Below are 19288 nucleotides of genomic sequence, written 5' to 3'. Positions count from 1 at the left end.
ATCAAAGGATTGATAGAAATAAGAGTCTATGGGAGATCAAGGGAGGGAGAGATTATTCTCCACAGTAAGTGAGATGGACATCAGAGAAAGCTTCACGGAGAAAGTGACTTTTGAATTGAATTTTGAAGGGTAGGTAAGGCTTAGACAAATGGACATGAATGTACAGACTTCCAGGAAAAGCAGAGAGTATGATAGTCAGAGAGTCAGGGATTCATGAGGATCATATGGGGAAGTGGTCTGGTTTGGGTGTAGGAATCAACATTATGGAAGCTAAGGCTGGAAAAGTAATTTAGAATTGGATCATAATAGGTCCTAAATATCAAACCAAGGACTCAGGCATCACTGAAGGCTTTTTAATGGGATAACTGAGAGTTGGAGACAGAATGGAAGAGACTATGTGATGGGAGCTGTATTCTCCAGAAAGTAAAGAGCTGTTTTTCTTAACAGCTTGAGAGCAAGGGATTAACCCTCCAGAACAGTCAGTGGTTGAATGGCACGGTGATTGTGGACAGTACTGTGGGGAAAGACACTTTGTTTCTCATCACCTGGACAACTGACATTCCCCAAATCCTTCTCTGGGATCCCAGTGGAAAGAAGCAAGATGGCTTTTTAGTGGACACATACATCAAAATGGCCTACCTCCAAATCCCAGGCATTGCCAAGGTATGGACTCATCATTTTTCCTTCTCACAATTTGATAAGATAATATAAAATTTTTACAGAATAATTGTAGCTTTTTAAATGAGGGTGGTTTCTTAAAAAAGAGCCAGTATTGAATGAAAGAGAAAACAAGGAAAAATCTCCATCCGGTGGAAATCACTCAGTATGACAGCAAGTCAAGAAAAAGGAAGTTGGTGATATTTTCTCCAGGTGCTAAAAGGAGAACCTTCAAATTACACAGCAGCTAGAGCTTTGGCATCATGAAAACTATTTCCTCTACCTCAGGAATCTGTCGATTTGATCCTGCTCTTGAGAAACCAAGGCTATAATAAGGACACAACTTTCAGACCTCATTTTTCCCAACTAGGATTTTCTTGGCAATAGAACCATGTACTTAGTCCAAATATACCAAAGTTTCCCTTGGCTGAGAGAGTATCAAAAATCTTCTTAGATATACTTGTAATGTACTTGTATTAGATGGGCTCTTCCTATAGGTGGCATTGAAGTCAGGTCTGTGTCACTTAAAGCTATTAAGTGGAAATGTCTCCATTTTTTTTGGCTAGGTCGGCATTTGGAAATACAGCCTACAAGCAAGCTCACAAACCCTGACTTTGACTGTCACCTCCCGTGCATCAAGTGGTACCTTGCCTCCAGTTACAGTGACCTCTAAAATGAACAAAGACACAGGCAAATTCCCTAGCCCTATGGTAGTTTATGCAAAGATTCACCAAGGAAGCTTGCCAATTCTCAGGGCCAAGGTCACAGCCCTGATAGAATCAGTGGATGGAAAAACAGTTACTTTGGAATTATTGGACAACGGAGCAGGTAACCACCCAAGAACTTGAAGAACATATCTTTCTTTTCCAAGAAGCAACCAGGGAACAGCAGGAGGGCATGTTGTGGTGAGGACAGTTAGAAGCAGGAAGTCCAGCACTGTGATTCTGGCTGGGGGAGATTTCTGCCACCCCACAATTCCTATATTTCAAATTGTTGGAAAACATGAGGAAGGGACTACCTTTAGCTTTTGTAAAGCCCCGAAGTCTCAGACTCTAGGGAGTTGTCAGTGGGTATTCCACACCCCCCAAAAGGTGAAGAAGGAAAATTAATAGATATTTTGTGTTAGGAGTTTGTGTGAAGATTAGACAGATGGATAGATAGGTAGATAGATAGATCTTCATTTTTTAATCTTCACCACACACTTTGGAGATATTATCCCTACATTACAGATGAAGAAACAGGCTTTCACATTTAAAAAGCAGCAGAGTTGGATTAAAGTATAGTTATATGTGACCCCCATATCTACGTAGATTCTATATTATCCTGCACCCAAAGGGAAAATTCTAACTATTATTTTTATATTTAAGAAGTCAAACAGGGAGAGAAAAAGAAAATTCTACATTTATTTTTAGAAGGAACTTGACTACTGTGAAACAAGTAACCTTATTAAAACAAATTCTGTAAATGAATTTCCCACCTAAATCTACCCTAGTGAAAAGCCATAAATTAAAAAAAAAATCATATAACTTTTTTTTCTCACCAGTAACATATAGTAATTGAATTCAGTTCAACAGATACGTACTGAGTAGTTACCTTGTGCTATGTTGGTTGTAACAGAGGCACATGATTGATCTCTGAGTTCAAAAAAAGACAACAATTCAGGAAGACAAGATGTACACGTATGAAATTACACACACACACACACACACGGAAAAGAAGTATACCTCATTCTTAACATAGTCAAATCCTAAACTCTCTTGGAGATAACACTGGATTATCTTTGCTTTAAAAAAATTTAATCCATGTATGAGTTGGAAATATACAAATGCCCAGTTACCTTTAGGATATTCATTAATTCCTTCATTTCCCTGTCAAGGTGCCGATGCTACTAAGGATGATGGTGTCTATTCAAGGTATTTTACAGCTTACGATACAAATGGTAGATACAGTGTAAAAGTGTGGGCTCTGGGAGGTGTCGATACAGCCACTCAGAAGGGGATACCCCAGCAAACTAGAGCCATGTACATACCTGGCTGGATCGAGAATGGTAAGTCATCTATAATAACATCCTTGGCTTGAGTAAAAGGCTTGGAATCAAATGAAAACCACTAAACCTGTGGAGAGAATGGTACAAACTTAAATCAGGGTTTCTCAACCTTGGTAACTATTGACATTTTGGCCACATAATTCTTTGTTGTGAAGGGCAGTCCTGTGCATTGTAGGATGTTTAGCAGCATTTCCGGCCTCTATTCACTAGATACCAGAAGCGGCCCCCACAGTCATGACAATTAAAAATGTCTCCAGACATCATTCACTGTCCTCTAGGTAATAACATAGCCCCCAGTTGAAAACCACTAGACTGAACGTAGATTTTGACCACCCTGGTCATCTCTTGTGCTTCATTTGCCTCACTTGTAAAATAGGTAATAATGGTAACTACCTCATGGGATGGTTATGAGGAATAAACAAGAAAATACATCTAATAAGCTATTGCTGGTAAATAAGAAGTGTTCAATAAATGTTTGTTATTATTTTAAATAAATCTTAACACATTTCATAATAAAGCTCTTTCTACTGATATAGGCATTTCCACAGAATCAAAAAATAACAATTTGGGGCTTGTTATCTGCATCAGTATCACCAAAAGCCCACTGTCTCCTTTTCCTCCTCTCTTCTGCTCAGACTAGGGAGAATAGTAGACGAACCTAATAACAGATAGCATACTGAGCCCACATGTAAGCAAGTGGACACACCAATCTTAGTTACGAACACTTGTCCTGGACTAGAGCTGGAATCAGGTCCAAGACTGAGTCCTGATAGATTCCAGGACTTGTTTTCCATCAATCTGCATTCTGTCCTGGACAGGTCTTGTCCTAGTGCTGGTGTGTAGTAAGAAAAGCTCTTCTAAGAAGCTTCACACTGTCCTCTTTACTTGAGTGTGTGATCAGTAAAGGGAGGATTCTGAGACATGTGGTGTGTCCTCATGCAAAAGTGATAATAGGAAAAAATGCTTTAAAAGACACCGTTGCTTCCAAAGCTCTTTTACATATTTCAGCTTATTTTATTCTCCTTTGCCCTTTTTGTTGAGTTAGGGAGAGAAGTCAGGAGAAGACGGGTATAGTTGCTATATCTAGCATCATGCTCAGTGTTACACTTACATTAATATAGCTCATTCTCCTAATTATCCCATTTTACAGATGGAGAAACAGAGGCTAGAGAGGTTATTGGTCCACATTACTAAAAGTGATAGCACCCGACTTGGCACTGGGAAGCTATGCTCTTCCCCGTATACTTTGATGAGCCTTGATACCAAGAAAGACATTCTCTACTGGTGAATTGAATTAATCTTAAACCTGCTAAAGTATTCATTTCATCTTTGCCCAAGACCAGGTTAATGGGGATAAAGATCAATTTGTCTTTACAGACAAAAGATTATAAGGGCTAAAGAAGAAGAGTTTATGAGAAAGTAAAACCAGAGTAATGCCATGTTAAGGTATTCCAGAATATTTTTATTGAAAAGAGAGTCTGAGAATCCCACTGATTGAGCAGGCCAGGGTATTTTTAGAATTACAGGATGATTTTTATACAACCTTTCAACAAGAATGTGAAGCAAATTGGGATTGCTACATGAATTAGATTTCCATGCATTCATTGAGAAAATCAAGTCTTTCAAAAGCACACAATTTTAGAACCCCTAACATAAAACATTTTGTGAGAAACTACAATCGAATAAGAAAGACAAAACACAAACATGGAGAAAAAAGAGAAAAATGCACAGAATTATTAATCAAGGCAATTCTTGAAGGCCCAGATAATTGATTAAGAAATAAATAGGAAAGACAATGAAACCCCTAGTGTTACCCAGGTGGAAGAGATTGCTTGAGGAAGTCTGAGAACGTTTAAAGCAGAGGTAGTATTTAAACTGACCTTGTGTCAGGTTAAGAGTAGGATAGCAAAAAGTTGGGAAAAGAAACAATTCCAGGACAAGTATATTTACAAAAAATAAATTATGAAAGCTATTCCACTAAATATCCAGGAAATAAATATATGTGAGATAAAGAACTGTGATTCTCTCTTTGCTTTTTTTCCATCTGATGCAACCTGATTTGGGAGCTTTACAACAAATGGTTCAAGTAAGTTTTGTGTGTGGGAGGAAAGAAGGAAAGGGTAGAAAGAGGGTAATACAATAAAAAACAGAGGGAAGTATAGCCATTTCATGGTGTTGTTTACCTTGCACTGAGGAATTTTTTAATGCAGGTCAGGTAAAATGGAATCCACCAAGACCTGAAATTAATAAGGATGATCTTCAAGGCAAGCAAGTGTGTTTCAGCAGAACGTCCTCGGGAGGTTCATTTGTGGCCTCCGATGTTCCAAAGGCTCCCATACCTGATCTCTTTCCGCCTTGTAAAATCACTGACCTGAAGGCAAAAATCCAAGGGGACAGTCTCATTAATCTGACTTGGACGGCTCCTGGGGATGATTATGATCACGGAAGAGGTAAGCAGAGTGTGGTGTGGGCCCTGTAAAAGAGTTTAGCAGCCAAGCAGAGAGGTAGAGGGCGTGAGGCAGGCAGGCATGTGGTGATGCATGTGGAGGGATCTTGAACATCCTCTGAAATGAAAGCTTAAGTTTTTTAAACATGAGAAGTTTAGAATCTGAAAAACTGGCCAAAAGGGGTGTAAGATGTTTCAACCAGGAACAGGCAATCCTCAGTTTTTTTCTGAAATCTTGCCAAGCCGTTTGCTTGGCAATCTTGCCAATCTTGCTTGCTGCTTTAATAAACCTCATTTTTAGTAATGACCCCTGGAGAGAATGGGGAAAAGATCATAGATATCTATGGAGCAGAGCTGTCCTTTGGAAGAAATCTCAGATTCTACCAGAGTTTTCCTCTCAAAGTATGGTCTGTGGACTGCAGCATGGGTATCAGATGAATGCTTGTTAGAAATGTGGACCCTTAGGCCCCACCCCAGACCTACTGAAACAGAATCTGCATTTTAAGATCCCTGGATGATGTGTATGTACGGTCAAGTTTGAGAAGCACAAATAATAAAATAATAAGTGGTAATTAACCTCCTCTCTCAGTCAGGTGCTATGGCCAGAAATACTGACCTAGTCTTTATTTAAGTCAAGCCTGATCCAGTTTTACATTTATCACTCTGTCGGGATATAAAAATAAGAATGTAAAAGAAGATACTAATGCTTATAAATATGGACCATCAATTACATTTATTTATTGGTATTTTATGGGATGGTGATATTGTTTCTAACAGATTTTTAAAAAATTTTTAAGACTTGAGAATTACAAGTCACATCCTTTTTCTCTCTTTCTTTCTTTTTTAAGCTCACAAGTACATCATTGGAATAAGCACAAATATTCTTGATCTCAGAGACAAGTTCAATGATTCACTTCAAGTGAACACCACTCACCTCAGCCCAAAGGAGGCCAACTCAGAGGAAGTCTTTGTGTTTAAACCAGAAAACATCACTTTTACAAATGGCACAGATCTCTTCATTGCTGTACAGGCTGTTGATAAGGTCAACTTGAAGTCAGAAATCTCTAACATTGCACAAGTATCTTTGTTTATTCCCCCAGAGACTCCTCCAGAGACACCTAGTCCTTCTCTTCCTTGTCCTGATATTAATACCAACAGCACCATTCCTGGCATTCACATTTTAAAAATTATGTGGAAGTGGCTAGGGGAATTACAGCTATCAGTAGCCTTGGGCTGAGTTTTCCCCAAAATAAACAAATCATCCATCTTTTTTTTGATTATAAAAATTTATAAAATGTATTTTAGACTTCCTGTATGAGGCAATTTAATGAAATAAAATGCTAAACAACCAGATACATGTGTATAAAAACTACTTAGTCAAATCCAAAAGTTTAATTATTGCTCATTTATTAATGATTTTGAGTAGTAGAAAGTAGGGGTGCTTGCATCAATAAATGGAAGTATGTTTTAGTTTGATTTAAGGAGCTTTGCCAGTTATAAAAGAACATGTAATTCTATGTGAAAGATTCCAGAAAGGCCCAACCAGGTCAAACTATTTAAATATAAAAGGCATGGCTTGTTATAGAGGAGATTTGGACCAACATCACCAGAATTATGTTTTCTTTTCACTAGATTTGGGCAAAGATGATGCATTTAAGAAAGAGATTGCATTGTAGAAAGAAATAACAGCATGGTAAGGGCTCCATAGGCATAGAAATGTATGTAATATGCATGCAATTACAAGAGTTGATGATCCCTAAAGCCACAGTGGTGGGACATGAAGTAGGAAAGTAGGTTCAGGCCAGGTGTGAAGGAAAGTGATTGAGAAATAAACATTTATTTTGTACTTTGTGCCAAGTGCTCTACTAATGCCTTATATGCATTACTTTATGTAATGCAATTCGGTTCATTCAGTAAATGTTCATTAGATGACTACTATATTCCAGGCTTATGCTAGACCCTGAGTACAAAAAGATGAGCAAGATTTGGCCTTTTTCTTATAGGCGTAAAGAACATTTGAGGATAAATCAGTGCTATGCTTGAGAAGTATCAGGAGGAGGGAGTTTTGAAGACTACATGAAGGACTAAATAAAGGTGGAAGAGGCTATGGTCATGACAGATGAAAGGAGAAGGAGAAGAAAAAGGAAAAAGGACAAATAGACTTAGCAGTACGGCAGTTCCCATCAAGGACTAATCACACATTCCAGTGCCTCCATGGCCAAGTACTCTTGTGAAAGTTGTTTCAAGTTCTCAGTTCATTAGCACAATTAGTTTAAAGTGCGGGTGACTCTCTGATTGAATACAAAATATCTAGAAGACTGTTTCTACATAGACTCCAAATTTATTTCTTTATTTACATATTTTCCTTAAAGGAAGATTCAAAGATTTCAAAATAGGATCTGAGGCATCTTAGAGATACATACAATAAACATGTTTAAAAACTAAGAAAATAAAGAAATGAAGTAAATATATAATAAAAACTAGAGGAAGCTTCAGCATATCCAAGGCCAAATATAATGTCCTGCTCAATTGCTATCGGCAGGTCACACATCAAAGATTTACAGAGTCTTGGGCTTCCCTGGTGGCGCAGTGGTTGAGAGTCTGCCTGCCGATGCAGGGGACACGGGTTCGTGCCCTGGTCCGGGAAGACCCCACATGCCGCGGAGCGCCTGGGCCCGTGAGCCATGGCCGCTGAGCCTGCATGTCCGGAGCCTGTGCTCCACAACAGGAGAGGCCACAACAGTGAGAGGCCCGTGTACCGAAAAAAAAAAAAGATTTACAGAGTCTAAAGTGAAAAACAAACCATAGGGTCAGGAGGAGCATGGCTTTTTCTAGTTGAGACCCATGTGAAGTTTCATCTACAGATCCTCAATAAATTAGGGTACTGTGGTGTTAAGGACAGTAGCCTCAGGAACACCCATATAATAATCACAACAAGTTTAATATAGCACTGATCACATCTTTCACTGTAATCACCCTTCACTGTGGTGTTACAATACACTCTGGCATTGTTCAGGAAAGACTATTATACAGGGGCCCAAACAATACAAAACTAGCAAATAGCTCTTGAGTTTGCTCCAAAGACAAAATTTGAAATGAATGGATTGTACGTCCTTTAGTCTAAGAAAGACTAGTTTTTCTTATGTATGTTTGTTATAATAGAACAGCAGAGAGTTCTGAGGCAAGGAAGACAGTGACGTCCTAAAATTCAGTATTGTTTATTGAGGACACATCCAGGTGCTTTGTCAACCAAATGGACAGAGGATCAGCTTGTAGTCTTTCTCTTAAAGTTACAAAATGAAACTAGGACATATGCTTGACTAGAGGGCCATGCACCTGCCCCATGTGGACAAATGAGTCTGAGGCCCCCAATTCAGCCCCACAGAATATGGTTGCCATCAGTTTAGCCCGGAAAATTTCTAAGAAGTCACTCGTTGAGACTGTAATTTCCCATTTGGGTGAATTTAATGGGATGCACCTTGGGATACAGTGGGGAACTGCACAGGAATGTATGATGATACTTCAAGGAAAAGAGATAAATGTCAGCATGTAGGTAAGACAAAATAGAGAACAGTGAGGAAAACATTCTTATGTGTTCTGGATTATAAAGCAGCTTGTTGCAAAATGGATCTGGATCGTCAAACGTGATAAAAATAAACCAAAATCTTGCTTTATGCCATCATTACCCTATAATGACCTTAGTTTTTTTTTTTTTTTTTTTTAGTTTCTGATCAGTGAATTAAGTAGGTGGGTAAATGTGATGAATATATTCTAGGCATTGTTCTCTTAGGAGTTTCAAATAAAGGCCTGTGTCCTTCCTAGACTTTCTCCTCTGGAACCACAGCTTTATCCTGCTTCCTCTGTGAATGTCTTCTCTGCCTCCTTTACTTAACTGAGCCTGAACTCTTATTGGAGGACTCCCTTTTCTCTACAAGAGGATGCTCCTTCTCCCAATACCCAAGTACCAGGGGTTGATTGAGAGAAGTATTCTCCAAGCTCCCCTTTGCAACTTCCAAACTAGGCCATTACTCCTATTGTATCATTTTTTAAGCCTCCATCCTTCGTCATTGATCTATGCCATCCTTCATCCTTTGTCTTCACTGTTGAGTTACAACACTCTTTCCCCCTTACCTCCTAAAATCACTCTGCCTGGTATCAGAGTCTATATGAATGAGTCAATCAATATATTAGCTTCAAAATTCCTTGATCTTCACCCTATCTCCATTAAATGTTAGCAAACTACTGGACTAGATCATAAATAAAAAATGGGAGAATATTGGCAATTCCATATGGTTTGACCTAATACTTCCAAGGACACAATCTAGACATAGTAATGCCTAGAACAGCTCTACCTATGAAATCTTAAAATCTCATATCTTATTCTAGTCACACATCCTCTGAGTTGTTTACTTACTACCCCATGGAACTGGCTTTATAATTTTATGATGACCTCTTATCATTTGATTGCCTCTTTTTACCTAGTCCATAATCTCCTTCTCTATTCAGCCCCTAAATGTCTTGGTGTGTCACTTCAAGTCCTCCCTTGACAACCCCTTCAACTCCCTCATTGAATTATCTTCTCATCACACCTTCTCTGAAAATCCCTAGCTTTGCATTAAGCATATTGTCTGTGTGCTTGAGACTGTCATTTATCCATTCAACATATATTTTAAAGTACCTACGTTGTATCCTAAGCACTCCGTTAGATGACAAGTATAAAATGGGTAAGCAAGCCAGGTACGGTTTTTGCTCTCAAGAATTTTATAGCTGGTCAGCATGTAAACAAGCAAGTAGACAATTAACATACACAGTATGTAGGCACTATTTTAGGGGAAGCATCTATTTTAAGAATCCATGGTTTTGTAGCTAATTCACATGTAGTGTCTGCCAGAGGAAGTGATGCTTCCACTTTCATGATGTCTGGCAATAAGTACAAAATAAAGAGGGAAAACCAAGCAAAAGAAAAGAAACAAAATGACCTTAATCAAATCTCTGTTTCTCCAAATACTACTACATATTACATGTTGGGCAAAATCTACTGCCAGATGCACTCTGGGGTGATTCTAGGGATCTAATTCTTTTCATTCACTCATTGATAGCCTGTTGATATCAATACCAGCAAAAGAATGAGAGAGAGAGAGAGAGAGAGAGAATATAAGCACTATGTTTTTAAAAATTATGCCTAAAAAAAACTACCTGACATATGACCTCAATGGATTCCACCTGCCCCGAAACAATTCTACATTTTAGACTTTTGAAGAAATGCCAAAATATTTCCAAATAACATGCTTTCCAAAGCGTGTTTGTTAGAATGATTCATTAAAACAAAGAAAGAGAAGATTAATCAACAAAACAGTGTTCAAGGAGGCTTATAATAAAATGTCACAGAAACAAAGATGACAATCCAGGTAAGAACTAAATAATGAGGACAGGAAATTCATTGAATTAGAAAGCCTAAGCAATGCATAGTTATAGTAATTGAGAAAAATCTATTTTACCTGGTTCCCGGCATCCAGTGCAAAAAGGGAAATCTTAGGTGGTTCTTCTTAGCCTATTTTAATTATTACAGAGATAAATATTTTCCTAAATTTCAAAGTAATTCCAAATTCATTAGGAAAAAAGACAAAAAGCATATGAGGAGCTGCAGAATGGACAGCACAATTCAAACTGCAGAGGGCATAACAAGCTCATGCATGATTCAGGTAGGCACTGGGCCTCAGCTAATCCTACTCACAGGGCATGGTTGTGGGACCTGAGGCAGCACTTTAAAGATCTAGGCAATCAGTCTATTTCGAGCAAGGCATTAGTATCTAGGGGTTGGAAAGCAGAATACTAACACTACCACTATCACCCCACCTACTGGGTGGTGAAGAAGAGTTGTAAGGGCAGGCACAGGTGAGTAGGGCCTTTCCAAGGAGAGAATGGTGCTACATTATTAACATCATTATTTGCTATATTATCTGATAATGATAATAGCCACCATTTACTGGATTTTTACTAAATGTCAGGCACTAAGTGCTTTACATATTTACATCCAGAGCCCCCCCCCAGTATTTGAGAAGACTAAGGCAAAGGTATAAATGGAGATCAACATACCAAGTCTCTAAATATGCAAATATAAATCAGGCTAACAATCTATTAAATGTGTTTATCTCCTATCTTGACAAATACACTTTCATTATGACTTGAAAGGCCAGATTCAAATTTAAAATTCTTAGACCCCTCTCAATGTCATGCTGGAACATGGCAGCTCAGGAACAGATGGGCCATGGAGCACCCTTTTTTCTTCCTACCCTCCCCGACTCCAGTCCTCACCTTGAGGGACCTCACGTACATGGGTATGGCCCTCTCAACCCATACAGCACATCAACAGCTGTCCTTTGTTCTTCTCTCAAGCCTGAAAATGCACACACCTTTGATGCAATCTGCCCTGGGGAAAACTGACCCTGGCACCCAAGTTAGTTCTGGCCCATGCAGACCATGGAAGAAAGATCGGTTATTTATCAGGGAATTTCAGATTTCAGGCATGTGTAGTGTGTTCTAGAAGGGGAGGGGGAAGGGGGTTACTCACTGGATGGGCACAATCTCTTGGCCCTGTGGACTCCTTACTCCACAGAAAGGATGAGCTACATAATTTGGAGGACCAAGTGCAAAATGAAAATGCAGGACCCCTTGTTTAAGTAGCAGTCAAACTTTATTATTAAAGCTACTAAAATATAAAGTTTTTCCTTTCTTCCATAACCTTTCTTGGCTTGTCATGGTAATTTTATTCGTTATTTAAAGCTGTTCTAAATTCTAAAAATTACAATTGTAAAGTATTCGTGTGACTTTTACCATTCATCTTTATATTGTGCAATGCTGGTTCTAGATGCACATATAAGAGCATTTAACATGTATGTGGAATACACAATTTATACACAATTTTATAACTCATACATACATATGTATTTCATTCTTGCCAAAATAGTGAAAACATTGCACAAAATTAACTCAAGTGTTTTTATTTCACATCTTGCTTGCCAGCTCTCTACCTTTGGCTCACTGGTGAGTAAGGAAGGACTAAAAGGAAAAGGAACTATGGGTTGCTCTATTTTCCCCTTTCATTCTATGTCATCATTTATCAATATAAGTAGTTGGTTAACAAAGGGAAATAACATGAATAAGAAAGGATATGATACAGTTTCTTGGTTGTTTGTGTTTCTTGGAATGTCATTGCCTTCTTTCTGCATTCAAAGTTCTGGATTAAACTGAAAGCACAGCCTCTTCAGGCTGTCAGGGCACCACCTACTTAGTCAGGGCACCACCTACTTAGTCATAGACATAACGTGTTTACCTTATACTCACTTTGAGTCTTGCTGAAATCCAACGCTTTGTGAGCTCACGTGAATTTTTGCTCATGGACATCATGAATGCTATATACAAATGGAGTGGCAAGAAGTGGTGGACACACATATTGCATGTATCTCTTTTGCTTAAATGCATGATCCACTGTTCCATCAGACGCTATTTACAAAACTTAAGTTCAAAGACAAAAATTAAGAATTTTAAGGCAACTACAGCAGAGCATTAAATCAAGCATAGAACTTTTCTGAGTGCAGGGCCATATATGACTACACAGGTCTCAAGCCCATGAAGCTAGCCCTAGGAAAGGCAGAGCCAGCAGAGGGCAAGAGCAGGGCCCTCTAAAGGGAAAGGATGTCATATCGAAAGGCAGTACAGATGGGCAACTAAGGCTCAGAGTTAAGTAATTTGCCTGCAATCTTAGTTGGTAAGTGACTTAAGTAGTTATTAAACCAGAGTTAGTCAAAACCTGGAGATCAATCTGGAGAACAGAAGCCCAGCTACATGAACTGGGCCAGTAGTGTACAAGCCTCAGATTTTCAGGTATTCTTTTTCCCATAGCCAAGAAGCATTTCCAAGTTGATTCTTTGGCAGGCTGGCTCTAGAAACATAGCTGCAATTATACTAGTGCTATTCAAAAAACAGCCTGATTAAGAGAGAAGTTACAAGCAACTTTTCGTTGCAGTAATAATTAGAATACATATAATAATAATAACAATAATATTTATTATTAACTAATACTAATAATAAGAATAGCTAACATTTACTTAACTCTTACTAAGTGTCCGATACTGCTCTGAGAATTTCTGCTATATTATTTTTATTTCACAGAACCCCTTTGAGGTTGGTAATATTATTTACATTTGACAAATGAGAAAGCTGAGGCAAAGAGGGGCCAACAAATTTAGTAAGGTCACACAGCTGGTTAGTGATAGAGTCAGAATTTTGAACTCAGGAAGGTTTTTGTTGTTGTTGTTTCTTTTCTGTGTTTTTTTTGTCCACAAAATAGGGAAAATCTAAAGTTTATTCATATTCACATTTACTACATTAATACTGTGTGACCTTTTATATTGAAGTATAGTTAATTTACAATGTCGTGTTAGTTTGAGGGTGTACAGCAAAGTGATTCAGAAATATATATAACTGAATACATTTATATATATATAAAAATATGTATCTATTCTTTTTCAGATTCTTTTCCACTATAGGTTATTACAAGATATTGAATATAGCTCCCTGTGCTATATAGTTGGTCCTTGTTGTTTATTTTTTATATATTAGTGTGTATATGTTAATCTGAAACTCCTAATTTATCTTCCCCCCATCCCCACTATTCCCTTAGGTAACCATAAATCTGTTTTCTATGTCTGTGAGTCTATTTCTGTTTTGTAAATAAGTTCATTTATATCACTTTTTTTAGATTTCACATATAAGTGATATCATAAGATATTTGTCTTTCTCTGTCTTACTTCACTTAATGTGATAATCTCTAGGTCCATCCAAATGGCATTATTTTATTCCTTTTTATGGCTGAGTAATATTCCATTGCATATATATACACAACTTCTTTATCCATTCATTTCTCTATGGAGATTCAGGTGGCTTCCAAGTCTTGGCTATTGTAAATAGTGCTGCTATGAACATTGGGGGTGCATATATCTTTTTGAATTATGTTTCCTCCAGATATATGCCTAGGAGTGGGATTGCATGATCATATGGTAACACTATTTTCAGTTTTTTAAGGAACCTCCATACTGTTATGCAATGGTAAATGGGATTGTTTCCTTAATTTCTCTTTTTGATCTTTCATTGTTAGTGTACACAAATGCAACAGATTTCTGTATATTAATTTTGTATCCAGAAACTTTACCAAATTCATTGATGAGCCTTAGTAGTTTTCTGGTAATGTCTTTAGGATTTTCTACATATAGCATCATGTCGTCTGCAAACAGTGACAGTTTTACTTTTCTTTTCCAATTTGGATTCCTTTTATTTCTTTTTCTTCTCTGATTGCTGTGGTTACAACTTCCAAAACTATGTTGAATAAAAGTGGCAGGGGTGGGCATCCTTGTCTTGTTCCTGGTCTTAGAGGAAATGCTTTCAACTTTTCACCATTGAGTATGATGTTAGCTGTGGTGAACCCAGAAAGTTTTGCTACTTTGAACCGTCTATCTCTCTCTATATATAGATCCATCACTATATTAGTGAGGTCTACTTGAAGGCAGGTGGAACTAAGCCAAGTGATCCAGACAAGGCAATCAATAAATATTTTTAGAATAATAGTACAGGGGACTTTAATAGCATTTTCATTTATCAGACATAACTAAAATCTCACATTAACCAGTTTTTCTTACATTTTATTTTTCAGAAAAGAATTTTTAAAGGTTCCCATTTTAGATCTAATTGTTTTCATCATGTAGCCAAGGTTCCATATGAGGAAATATTTTACATTTAATTCAATGTCCTATATACCTTCCTTATCTACACATACAGTAAGGCCAGGAACCAGGAAATAAGGGTAAAACCCTGCTGACTCACAAAACTGTTAGAAGGGACGGTTGTCAACATGGCTATTAACTTTGGAATTGAGTGTCAATCAAATTTGCTACCAAAGTACAGAGTTTATTGTCTAGCTTGCTTGTTTGTTTTGTTTTTTGTTTTAATGCTGGTTAGTATGTGGATCAAATTTGCTAGTATAGCATGACCTAGTTGTCTAGTTAGTTTTGTTGCTCTGTTTTACTACTGGATAGAATTGGATCTATGTGGAAACAAGTATCAAATATGCATACCTGGTAGTGAATCAGTGGTCCTGAATGATAAACAGTGACAAAGGTAACCAAGAGTAACAAACAGAAGATCATAAGCACTAGGGTTCACTCAATTTCCTCATCTGAGAATGAGGGTAGAGAAGTGCTGTGAGCAACCCCGTCGACTGGCAACAACAATGACAGCAATAACAATAAAATCCTTGTTACTAAATAAAAAATATATACATATATAGTGTTTATATGTATATTATTTGTAAAGTGTAATGAGGTATATACTCTCATATACCATTTCATGAACTCTCATATACCATTTCATAAATGGGCAGTGACATTCTAGAAAGTAATTGGCAATGTCAAGAGCCAAAAAAATTTTCTCTCCTTAACACATCAGTTTACAAACAGTATCTATCATAAGGAAATAAATAAAATTGCCAACCAAGTTATTCACAGCAGCATCCTCTGAAAGATACCCAAATGGGAAATAATAGCAATGTCTAACAATAATAGTAAATTATGTTGTATTCATGTGATGAAACTTTACTCAATCATTTGGGCTTCTGAAATATTTCTTGATATAAGAAAATGCTTTAAAAATACATATCCTCTCACTAGTTATGGAACATTGGCCAAGTTACTCTCTGTACTACCGCTACTTTACCTGTAGTATAAAATGAAGGCATCATAGGATTGATGTGAAGCTTAACTGAATGAATATAAGAAGAGTGGTTAGAAGAGGGCCTGGAACAGAAGAATCACTAAGTCAATATTAGTTATCTCATCATCTCCATCTTCATTCTCATTCCAAAACAGTTTTATTTTAAATTATATATATATATATATTTTAAATTTTTATTTATTTATTTATTTTTGGCTGTGTTGTGTCTTCGTTGTGGTGCGCAGGCTTCTCATTGTGGTGGATTCTTCTGTTGCGGAGCATGGGCTCTAGGCACGCAGGCTTCAGTAGTTGTGGCTAATGGGCTCTAGAGCACAGGCTCAGTAATTGTGGCCCACAGGCTTAGTTGCTCCACGGCATGTGGGATCTTCCCAGACTGGGGCTGGAACCCATGTCCCCTGCATTGGCAGGCGGATTCTTAACCACTGCAACACCAGAGAAGCCCCCAAAACAGTTTTGTGGTAGAATGCTTATAATACCTACAATTTTTAAATGTTTACAAAATTGAAAATTTGAATACACAGCATGGTTATACACACACACACACACACACACACACACACACATATACATATAGTAATAGGTAATTAAAGTTTCCTTCTTTAAACCTTTAATATTTTCCAATTTCTTTTTATAATAAACATTTATAATCAGAAAAAAGATTTTTACATATTATAAAAAAATCTACATAATACAAATGCCAAAACATGTTGAGAAACAAAAAAAGAAAGGTGATGCCAGAAACTCAAAATGGCAACAAAGGGACTTTCCTGGTGGTTCAGTGGTTAAGACTTCGCACTTCCACTGCAGGGGATGTGGGTTCAATCCCCGGTCGGGGAACTAAGATCCCGCACGGCACAGAGGGTAGCTAAAAGAAAAAAAAATGGCAACAAAGAATGGGCCCTGGGAAGGCAGAAAAGAGCCAGAAATGAGGAAAATGGAGAATATACATTTCTGCAGCATATGGACAACATCTCAGCAGTGCCTTCAGGGGCCAATACACACACCTAGAGATTAGCAAATTTCCAAGTACCTTGTATTGGTCTCCAGAGAAGAGCTCAAAGTTGATTTACAGAATAATGATCCCAAGTGTACAATTAAACTAATTCTAATATGAAATAGAAGATGTCACAGAGAAGCAAGCCCATAAAACACTCAGGGAGGACAAGAAGCATATGAGCTTTCTTCTTTCCCTTTCCCTATAACTGATTACTGTATTAATTTATCTGGAATGAATTTCTAAAAAAAATTTAAATCTGGCACTTCCCTTCTGTAAAAATATTTGTGTGCCTTAATAAAAATTTGTCCCTTTGGATAAAGATTGGAGTATATGATGCTGGTGCCCACTGGCGGGCATTCATAAAGACTCTTGCCACCTGCATTCACTCATGCCTCATTACATTACCCAAGTTATCCTCAATACATTCTATTTAATATATTCTCTTTTAGAAAGATAGGCATGAAGAGTTAAAATTAAGTTTTCAAACTAAGTGAGTTAGGCTTCAGTTATCTGGAAAGTTCCATGACAGTATTAATTCCTGATTGATGCCAGACAATCAAGGCTACCATATACCCATACAAATAATAACAAGGAATATCAGATTGGCTGAGACTGGTTCTCCCAAAACAGCCTATATAGCAGCCTAATGCATCTGCCAAACAGGGTGTTTTCACCTTGGGACCATCTCAGACTTTAGGAAATCATCCCCCAGATATTTTCAGAATCTGATCTAGGTATACAAAGTTGCCAGCAAAACTGATTCTGTATTGGTTCCTGGGTAATCTGCAGTAGAGCTGGTTCTGAGTTCTTTTAGGGCTACCTCACCTTTGCAGTGCTATGTGAGATATGCCCAATATCCTTCAAACAAACAAACAAACAAATAAATATTTAACTAACATATGTGAGTTGGTTTTCTGTCACATGCAACCAAAGAGTGCTGTTTAAAATATTCATACAATATAGTTAATACTTCAGAAAATAATTCTCTTTTTTGAGCTGAAAAAAAAAGAAACATTCATTGTAACCTTTATACAAGAACCTAATTCCTAAATTTTTGTTTCTTACCTATTGGTCTGAGTCTAACACTGTCTAGCTCTTGGAACATAATATTTGTTGACTCGGATTCATTTATTCATTGAGCACAACTTGTAGTGTATGACAGGCATCTTGCTGGAGTCTGGAACTACATGGTCCCTGCTCTTCCAGGGGTTTACAGTTTAGTCAGGGAGACAAAGTAATTTAATGTGATGTGATATGGTATCATGTAATTATGGGACCATAAAGAATAAAAGGAAAACATTTCTGTATATTCAAAGCCAGAAGAGGAGAGGGCACGAAACTGAGGATTAGGAAGGTAATGAGGAAGTAGCTAAGCCTCGGAGGAAGGTTTTGAAGAAAATGTCAAAGATCTTGGACTTTAGCCAGCAGGCAATGGGGAAATGATAGTAAAAAAGCTGCAGCAGGACAAGATCATGTTTTATTGAGAAAAATCAGTGCAGAATATATTGGGATGAATTAGGGTAAAGACAAGGGGTTCTGTTAGGACAGAGATTGCAATCTCTGAGCTACCACGGAAAGTTATAATGAGGTAAAATAAAATCATTCAGGATCAACTGATTTTGTCTTTTTCATTACCTGTTACAAATATCCTACCTTTCTTACATTTTCTTTTACACATAGATAATTTTGGAATGGTTATAACATTATCATTTTAAGTGTATCTCTATGAATCGCATATTATTACATCTTTTCAAAATCTAAGTTGAGAGTCCCTGTCTTACCAAAAATGAGTTTAACGAATTCACATAGGTTTATTTGTTAGAAATTATTTCTACCATCTTCCTTCATATTTTCTATTTTACATATTGTTCTTGTTTCTTCTCTTCCCCTTCTTTACTAACTTCCATTAGATAAACTGAATTTTACTCTGCTGGTTTGAAAATCATACATTATGATTTTAGTCTTCTGGTGGTTATCTCAACTAATTAAGACCCATTTTTATATTTATTATTTATGTATTTATTTCCTACAGTAATATGAAAGCAATATTTATAGTCCCCTCTCCCCTTCACTTCCAACAGAAATGCCTTAGCAGGCTCTTGTGTCTCTCTGGACTCCAATACCAACCTCCCTCATGTTGGTATTTCCTAGCATTTAAATTATGAATTCATAGATTTTTGTTGTTGTTGCTCATTGCTTGCTTAGAAAAGAAATTTTACTAAATTATTTACTCACGTTTAGTTCTTACTGACTTTATTTATTTTGCTTTTTGCTGGAGAATTTCCTTCAAGAGTATTTTTACAGTGTGTATCAGGTGATCTGAGACCTAGTAGTCCTGACATTATTCTTTTCACCT

General features: G+C 37.3%; 1 protein-coding gene and 1 long non-coding RNA gene across 3 annotated transcripts in view; one reads left to right on the top strand and one right to left on the bottom strand.

Moving 5' to 3' along the window:
* CLCA1 (chloride channel accessory 1) overlaps window positions 1–6684 on the top strand; it is a 51650-nt gene extending 44966 nt beyond the window's left edge. The window contains exons 11-15 of the mRNA XM_004322347.4: window positions 448–663; window positions 1224–1485; window positions 2534–2704; window positions 4915–5154; window positions 5999–6684. Coding sequence (XP_004322395.1) covers window positions 448–663; window positions 1224–1485; window positions 2534–2704; window positions 4915–5154; window positions 5999–6387 — 1278 coding nt within the window. The 3' untranslated portion in view covers window positions 6388–6684. The remainder of the gene's footprint in view (window positions 1–447; window positions 664–1223; window positions 1486–2533; window positions 2705–4914; window positions 5155–5998) is intronic.
* The window catches only part of LOC109547361 (uncharacterized), a 205706-nt gene that overhangs the window by 16936 nt on the left and 169482 nt on the right, over window positions 1–19288 (bottom strand). For both annotated transcript variants that reach the window (XR_012323962.1, XR_012323961.1), the window contains exons 5-6: window positions 4888–5075; window positions 2687–2771 (exon numbers count right to left, since the gene is read on the bottom strand). This is a non-coding gene — a long non-coding RNA (uncharacterized lncRNA). The remainder of the gene's footprint in view (window positions 1–2686; window positions 2772–4887; window positions 5076–19288) is intronic.

This window comes from Tursiops truncatus, chromosome 1, assembly GCF_011762595.2.
Source record: "Tursiops truncatus isolate mTurTru1 chromosome 1, mTurTru1.mat.Y, whole genome shotgun sequence".
In the NCBI taxonomy this organism is placed as follows: domain Eukaryota; kingdom Metazoa; phylum Chordata; class Mammalia; order Artiodactyla; family Delphinidae; genus Tursiops; species Tursiops truncatus.
Note: the sequence above shows the minus strand (reverse complement) of the source record. Positions and strands in the feature narration are given on the sequence as shown.